This window comes from Alexandromys fortis, unplaced genomic scaffold (genome assembly GCF_014885135.2).
Source record: "Alexandromys fortis isolate MF-2015 unplaced genomic scaffold, M_Fortis_MF-2015_v1.1 scaffold_363, whole genome shotgun sequence".
NCBI classification, from domain to species: domain Eukaryota; kingdom Metazoa; phylum Chordata; class Mammalia; order Rodentia; family Cricetidae; genus Alexandromys; species Alexandromys fortis.
In genome coordinates, this window is record NW_026068233.1 from 525,199 (window position 1) to 533,452 (window position 8,254).

At 46.3% G+C, this 8,254-nt stretch overlaps 1 protein-coding gene and 1 long non-coding RNA gene across 2 annotated transcripts in view; one reads left to right on the forward strand and one right to left on the reverse strand.

The window, feature by feature from the left end:
* Nucleotides 1-223: 223 nt before the first annotated feature.
* On the reverse strand, nucleotides 224-3,739 carry LOC126493755 (tubulin alpha-1A chain). Its single transcript, XM_050130846.1, has 4 exons — nucleotides 3,591-3,739; nucleotides 1,781-2,003; nucleotides 1,507-1,655; nucleotides 224-1,407 (listed from the first exon to the last, which is right to left on the reverse strand). The coding sequence occupies exons 1-4, from the start codon at nucleotides 3,591-3,593 to the stop codon at nucleotides 427-429; spliced, it is 1,356 nt and encodes a 451-aa protein (XP_049986803.1). The 5' UTR covers nucleotides 3,594-3,739; the 3' UTR covers nucleotides 224-426.
* Nucleotides 3,690-8,254, forward strand: part of LOC126493756 (uncharacterized) — a 46,322-nt gene continuing 41,757 nt past the window's right edge. Inside the window, exons 1-2 of the long non-coding RNA XR_007589881.1 lie at nucleotides 3,690-3,837; nucleotides 5,000-5,118. This is a non-coding gene — a long non-coding RNA (uncharacterized lncRNA). The remainder of the gene's footprint in view (nucleotides 3,838-4,999; nucleotides 5,119-8,254) is intronic.

Below are 8,254 nucleotides of genomic sequence, written 5' to 3' on the forward strand. Positions count from 1 at the left end.
CAGCAGGAGTCTTGGGTTGAATAAACCAGCAACAGAGTAATGGTGTGCAAACCAGTAAGCAGCACTGCACTCCTTCATTGCCGAGCTTCAGATCCTGCCTCAACTTCTCTTAAGGGTCAGTGTGATACAATAAACCCTTTCCTCCCCAAGTTGCTTTCAATCAAGATGTTTATCTCAGCAAAAGAATGAAAACTAGGACACACCCAAATGTAAAACAAAAGACAACTTTTAAGACAGGGAGTATTTTATTTAAAATCCATCAGTGAAATGGACGGCTTGGGTCTATGACAAATCCTTCATTTTATAGCATAAGTCAGTAACTGTATGAAAGCACACATTGCCACATACAGATTAGCTGATCAGACCACATTTATGTTGGAACACAATAAACTTCCCTGTAAAAGCAGCACCTTTGTGACATTTAATTTAGTATTCCTCGCCTTCTTCCTCACCCTCTCCTTCAACAGAATCCACACCAACCTCCTCATAATCCTTCTCCAGGGCAGCCATGTCTTCACGGGCCTCAGAGAACTCCCCCTCCTCCATACCCTCACCCACATACCAGTGCACAAAGGCACGCTTGGCATACATCAGATCAAACTTGTGATCTAGGCGGGCCCAGGCCTCAGCGATGGCTGTGGTGTTGCTCAGCATGCACACAGCTCTCTGGACCTTGGCCAGGTCTCCACCAGGTACCACAGTGGGAGGCTGGTAATTAATGCCAACCTTGAAGCCAGTGGGGCACCAGTCCACAAACTGGATGGTACGCTTGGTCTTGATGGTGGCAATGGCAGCATTGACATCTTTGGGAACCACGTCACCACGGTACAGCAGGCAGCAAGCCATGTATTTACCGTGGCGAGGGTCACATTTCACCATCTGGTTGGCTGGCTCAAAGCAGGCATTGGTGATCTCTGCTACAGAAAGCTGCTCATGGTAGGCTTTCTCAGCAGAGATGACAGGGGCATATGTGGCCAGAGGGAAGTGGATGCGAGGGTAGGGCACCAGGTTGGTCTGGAATTCTGTCAGGTCAACATTCAGGGCTCCATCAAATCTGAGGGAAGCAGTGATGGAGGACACAATTTGACCTATCAACCTATTTAGGTTAGTGTAGGTGGGGCGCTCAATGTCGAGGTTTCTACGACAGATGTCATAGATGGCCTCGTTGTCCACCATGAAGGCACAATCAGAGTGCTCCAGGGTGGTGTGGGTGGTAAGGATGGAGTTGTAGGGCTCAACCACAGCAGTGGAAACCTGGGGGGCAGGGTAGATGGAGAACTCCAGCTTGGACTTCTTTCCGTAATCAACAGAGAGCCTCTCCATCAGCAGGGAGGTGAACCCAGAGCCAGTTCCCCCGCCAAAGCTGTGGAAGACCAAGAAGCCCTGAAGCCCTGTGCACTGGTCGGCCTGTAAGACAAAAGGAAAGATATTGAATTGGCTGGCACACTCAACACCACAACCCTCTCACTGCATCTTAAATGTATCCTATCCATCTATGGTATTTACCAGCTTGCGAATTCTGTCCAAGACGAGGTCAATGATCTCCTTGCCAATGGTGTAGTGGCCACGGGCATAGTTATTGGCAGCATCTTCCTTGCCTGTGATGAGCTGCTCAGGGTGGAAGAGCTGGCGGTAGGTACCAGTGCGAACCTCATCTGGAAAAGGAGGACAAGTCAGCCACCCGCCACCAACACTGGCTCACTCATCCTTCAGCGTCTGAAGAGAGGTCTGAGGATGTGACCCGGGTAGAATGCCTCAGGGAAGCCCCTGGTCCACTTACCAATAACCGTGGGCTCCAGGTCTACGAACACTGCCCGGGGCACGTGCTTGCCAGCGCCTGTCTCACTGAAGAAGGTGTTGAAGGAGTCGTCTCCTCCCCCAATGGTCTTGTCACTTGGCATCTGGCCGTCAGGCTGGATGCCATGTTCCAGGCAGTAGAGTTCCCAGCAGGCATTGCCGATCTGGACACCAGCCTGGCCGACGTGGATGGAGATGCACTCACGCTGTGGAAAAAAAATAAATTAAACTGTATCTATTTCTATTTTAGATTTTAATAAATTTCTAAAGTGTTTCTAATACTACAAACAGTGTTGAAATTTGTTTGGAGTCATATCCCTAATATAACAGAAACAATAAGAATACCTGCTACAAACACTGCAAATGGGTGTGGTCTGAGCAATGTCACCTTAATACTGCAAACCCATTGTTCCCACAGCCATACTTGAATAGCTTAAAAATATTCAAAGTACAGATTCTGTAAAATAAGATAATTGTCTGGAGTTACTTTAATTGCTTCTTTTCCTGATGAGTAAAGATGAAGGTTTCGTCTCATAGGATATGGTGTTTCAGCATGGAATCTGTACTGCTGCTGAGGCCAGAGCCACACCCTTCTGCAGAGTATCTTCAGAACCTATCAGTACTGGGAGGTTAGAAGCCAGACAAAGTGTGACTTCTGCATTGCTGCGTTTTCTGTGCCTGGTGCTGGTCTGCGCCCTTTGTTTCATTATTTAACAGAGAAAGCTCTATTTCTAGCAGCTGTCTATACGATCTCTTTGCTGCTTTCAGTCTTCTAGCCCTCCTGACCCTGTCTGGGCCAGTTGCCTGAATTAATGAATTACTGAAAATGTGTTAGAACAAAAGACAGGCGGATACAAGCTATAATTTTTTTCTTTGCAGCAGTTTCATCATTTACTGAAGGCTTACCAGATTCTTTTCTACTATATAGAACAGAAATATCCTTAAAGCTAAGTTAGAAACAAGCACTAACGATAAAGATAACATTTAAAACTAGAAAATGGTATTTTTTATTCGGTGAGTCTTTACATACCACATAATATATTACTATTATTGCAGTCTGTAGAGATATTGTTATTCTATCGCCTTTTAGCTACTGCTTTCATTGTCTGCAGGGGGTGGGGGCGGGGAAGGGCGTTTCCCCGGGTTTTGACAATCGGGGTACTCCAGCCTTTACAAAGTGGGCTTTGTCCTTCCACCAACCATCCAGACCCCTCCCCCAAGAGAGATGGCCCCGTTATTAAGTAAATCATACTTTTGATACTCAAGCAAACAAAACCTCTTGTAAAACTACAGTTCCACAACAATTTTTTTAAAAGTAAAAATACAAATCCGCTTCCAAGGGAAGTTTAAAGAGGGCGAACCCCTCCCAAAACGCCACGGAAGCAGGAGACAAACAACCCCGCCCCTGCGCCTCCCTAACACCGGCTGCCATGGTTCCGACGCAAACTAACCATTTTCCCAGAAGTGAGGCGGCGTTTCTGGAGTGCGGGCTCGGCCGCCGCCCTGCCCACTCGCCCGCAGCGGCGCACCCCCCTATCCCGCGCTTGAGCCCCGGCCCCGGCGACCCCAGGCAGTGCGAGCCAGCACTCGTCGGCGCCTTTGTTCTTCCCCGGGTCTGGGCGTTTCCCTATCCCGCGCTGCGGCGGCGGGACTTACGGACTCCGTGCCAAGCTCAATTTAACGGGCATGGAGACCACCTTCCCCTCAGGGGTGACAAAAGGCTTAGACTTTTACTCGTAGATCTCGGGCGACTGACTCCCTCCCGCTACCGAGTGCTTAGGAAGGTGGCTCACCATGGTTGCTGCTTCGCTGCTTCCCGGAGGATGGCGGAGACGAGGAGGAGGTGTTGCTTCTTACAGCGCGACTCTTAGGCGGTCGATGTAAGAGAACCTGCGGCACATGGGCGGATGCAGCTCCTTATATACAGCTCAGTCACCATGGGGATGGGCCTTGGCCTTTTCCTGTTGGTCCAGACCCCTCTGTCTGCCCAGAGAAGCCGTGACAGGAGAGTGGTGATTGGTGCAAGCGACATGGTATGAGGTAATCTCTCCCCCACCCCTTCCCCCTAGCATCCGTAGACTTTGCATCCTTCAGACAAAGGCTGAGCAAAGGCAACTAGCCGAGCATCCATTATGGGGTGGGGTTGGGGAGGGGAGGAAAGGGAAGAAAGAAAATTGGGACTGGATGATTATACATGGATTAAACCTTAAACTATAGTTAAAATAATCTAAGGTTTTCCCCAACACTTAATCAGAATTTATATTGAGATTTTTTTAATGGAAAATTCCAGTTTTTCATTCATAGTACACTAAATTTGACTATATTCTATCAGGATCCAATATCTTTAATTGCTTTTTAAAAAATAGCAGAGAAGATGGGAACGATGGTCAAAATGGCCTGGTAAATGCTGATTTTTAAAATTATTGCTGTTATCGGAACAAGATTCAGAAGCCCAGGATGAATAGGTCGTGCTTGTAATCCCAACAGCACCTGGGAGTCAGAGGCAGGAAGATCTGCAATTCAAGGTCATCCTAACTGGCTTTAGTGGCTCAAGCATATAAATCCCAACCTTGAGAAAGCTGAGGCTGGAGGATTGCAGCTAGTTTGAGGCCAGCCTGGATTATAGCGTTAGATCAAGTCTCAAGAAGCAAAAGAGAACAAAACAGAAATAACATAAAAACAGAATTTAATAGTTTACTAGAGAACTTTCTTTACTGATAGTATTCCATCACTCCTCCATGCCCACTCGCACCACCCCATCCCCCACCCCAGCCTGTGATGTCTTATCCCTAGAAATGAGCCATTCTTTCTAACACAAGATTCAGAAAGCATAAGGAGAAAGAATTGAGTTTAAAAACCAGCTCTTTCTTCAATTGGGCTTTTATTTCTGCAATGCTCTTTTTGCGGGAAGGGTGATATCAAGAAAAAAATAACCGAGACACCAAATTAAAAAGAGGAGAATTATATAATATAAAAGGAAACCATTTTGTAACGTGGTTTCCATCCCCAGACAACTGTGCAATGTCAGCCGACTGCAGTTCGTTTTCCGTAGTTCCCTAAATTCCGTAAATAGCCGCTTCTGCAGTTGGGTGGAAACCCAACTGTGGGAACAGTAGCTGCTCACACCACTGCTATTCAGCTGGCGACTGTGGTTGTTGCTCAGTTGCCTCTTGGAACAAAAATGCCTTGCTTTCACCCCTAGGAAATGGATTAAGGTGCCATTCTTCTGCTATTTAGAAAGCCTCCATTATCAGCGAGGATCATCTAGAAAAAGGCTCTGAGCTGCAGACCACTGAACATTTGCTGGATAAAAATTCAGAGGTAAAGAGATATTTGTTTGGGCGCCAAGCTAAAATTTGGATTTTGACAGATGACTTCCCTTTTAGTGTTCAGTAGCGGAGCCTTGGTTGTCAGCAGCATTATTTCCACTGCTCTGTGGAGCCCATTCATTCCCGCTGGGATGGCAAGGAGCAGGGGTGGGAGGGAGAGCCTTGGGAAGCGAGCAGCTGCAGGTTGTGAGGTAACAATGGTGGCTGCGAATTCTTCCAGCCTGCCATCCACTGCTCTGCTTTTCTTGTTTGAATGTCTTGTGGAAATCTCCATATCAATAAAAACCCACACACGAATCATTTGTTTACTTCTTGCATATTTCATAGGAGAAACAATCCCCTACCCTGTCCATCATTTTAGGAAATAAAAGTGTATTTTAGTAAAGAAACCGGAGCAAAGATGATTTAACTGCTTCTACTCTGTAAGCACATTCAGCAAAGATAAGAATTAAATGACAGCAGCTCTGTCTTAGAGAAGCCTGCACCCCTGCTCTGTCTTAGTAAGCCCCCACCCCTGCTCTGTCTTAGAGCAGCCCCAGCTCACAGGCTGCTCTCTCTCTCTCTCTCTCTCTCTCTCTCTCTCTCTCTCTCTCGAAGGCCACACCCATGCTCTTGGGTATTTTTCTGACTGCTTCTGCTTCCTCCTTACTCTCATGTTAAAATCTGTTTTAAAGCCCTTTAATAAACCCAACTCTGCTTCATTTAAAACCGGCATAGAGAAGATAGGACATGATAATACTTTATTGAAAACATTGTCACAATTAAAAATTACTGCATTTATTACACATATTTCTTTGTGTGTGCGTGTGTGTGTGTGAACTTGTAAGAAGAAATTTCAATTTCTCCAGAGTTGGAATGTATTCATGTATGAAATTACCAAACACACACACACACACACACACACACACACACACACACACACACACTGGTGGTTTGAATAAGAATGACCCTTAAAAGCATATACTCATCATGCAGCGGTCAGAGGGTAGCCTGAAGTGTGAGCCCTCATCTTCCACCTTTAGGACAGAATCTCTGTCTTCTTTGCTATTAACCTCCCAGGTTTATGTGGCTTCTAGAGACCCAGACTTGGGTCTTCACACTTTCATCGCAAGTATCTTACCCACTGAGCCATCTCCCCAAAGTCTCATCTATTCTAGTCTGGCCCAGACTTTCAATACAGCTGAGAATGGCCTTCAACCTTTAACTTGTGATCCTCCTGCTCCCAAGTCCTGAGACGAGACAATAGGCCTTTAAAACCAGGCCTATCCCCCCCCCCCCCCCCCCCAGACAGGGTTTCTCTGTGTAGTGTGTAGCTTTGGAGTTTATCCATTCATCTGCTGGTGGACATATAGACTGATTCCATAACTTGATTTTTGGCAATGTAAGAGAAAAGAAAAATCTGAATCATTGTCATTTGGGAAATCTCTCTCTCTGTCTCATTTCCCCAGACAGGGTTTCTCTGTGTAGTGTGTAGCTTTGGAGCCTATCTTGGAACTCACTCTTGTAGACCAGGCTGGCCTCGAACTCCCAAGCACTGGTATTAAAGGCATACACCACCACCACCACTGCCCTGCTCACCTGGCCTGCTTTTATGCGGTGCTAGAGACTTAAACCCAGGGCTGCATGAATGCCGATCAAGCCCTCTACCAACAGAGCTGCATCCCTAGCTGCACACCTGAGTTTAAATTACATTCAATTTTAAATAAATGTTCTAGAAATCAGTGTGGAAAATGGTAGGTGCAGTGGAGGACGGAGGAATGAAGGAGCTATGGAAAGGACCTGAGACTTGGCCCTGTGCGAGGCCAGAATAGGCACTGGTGAAGGAGCAGCCTCAGTTGCAGTGGAGACTCCAAGATATTGGAGATGCTGGGACCACGGGGCATTCACCAAGGACAGTGGCAGGCAATTGCAGAATGGATCCAGCCTGAATAAGACAAAGTGTGCTGTGGATGGCAGAATCAGAGCAGAGAGATTGCCCAAGCCCTTTGGAGCCCAGAAGTTCATAAGTGAGCCCCAGATCCTGGACACTGAGCTTTTTATATAGTTAGGGTTTGGTTTTATGTTGATCTAATTATAATTTGCTCTTGTTTTTCCCTGTTAGAATAAGAAAGTATATATTTTTTGAGACAGGGTCTCATTGTGTAGCATTAACTATCTTGGAATTCACTGTAGACCCTGGCTGGCCTTGAATTCACAAAGTTCTACCTGCCTCTGCTTCCCAAATTCTTGGATTAAAGACGTGAGTTAGGAGGCTTGATTTTTTTTGTTGTTGTTGTTTTGTTTTGTTCTTTTTGATTTTACAGGAGTCCACAGTTGAGAGACATTAGAATTTGCAGGGGGGGGTGCAGTTTCAAGACAGGGTTTCTTTGTGTAACAGCCCTGGTTGTCCTTGAACTCACTCTGTAGACCAGGCTGGCCTCGAACTCACAGAGATCCTCCTGTCTCTGCCTCCTGAGTGCTGGGATTAAAGGCTTGCGCCCCCACCGCTGAGCATAAGACATTAGAATTTTAAAAAGATTTTGGGCTTTTTAAATTTAATTTTATTTTCTTCTCTTTTTGAGATCTTAGACTTTTAGAGTGTTGACAGGTTATGGTTTGAAGTGCCGTGTATATGTGTCAAGGTTGACTGGGATGGGAGTGGGGTGGAATGTCATAGTTATCTTCAACTGTCAACTTCTACAGACTTAGAGTCACGCGGGAGGAGGAAATGTCAACTGAAAGATTGCTTTAATCAGATTGGTCAGTGGTTATCTATATCTGTGAGGCATTTTGTTAATTGCTAGTGCCTACTGTGGGTGGCCCCATTCCTAGGCAAGAGAAAGGTGAGTGAGCCAGAAGGAGCAAGCCAGTTAGCAGCATTAGTGCAGTTCTGTGTGAATTCCAGTGTGCTTTGGTCATGTTGATTTAAAGGTCCTTGTTTTCTTGGTGTCTTCCATCCCCTCTGGGCTCTTACACTCTCTCTGCTTCCTCTTCCTTGGGGTTCCTTGAGCCCTGAGGGGACAGAGTTCGTGGAGATATGCTGTTGGCTCAGTGTTCTAGGTCTCTCAATCCACATAATGTCTGGCTGTCTTTGTTCCTATCAGACGCAGGAGGAAGCTTTTCTGATGATGGCTGAGCAAGACACTGAG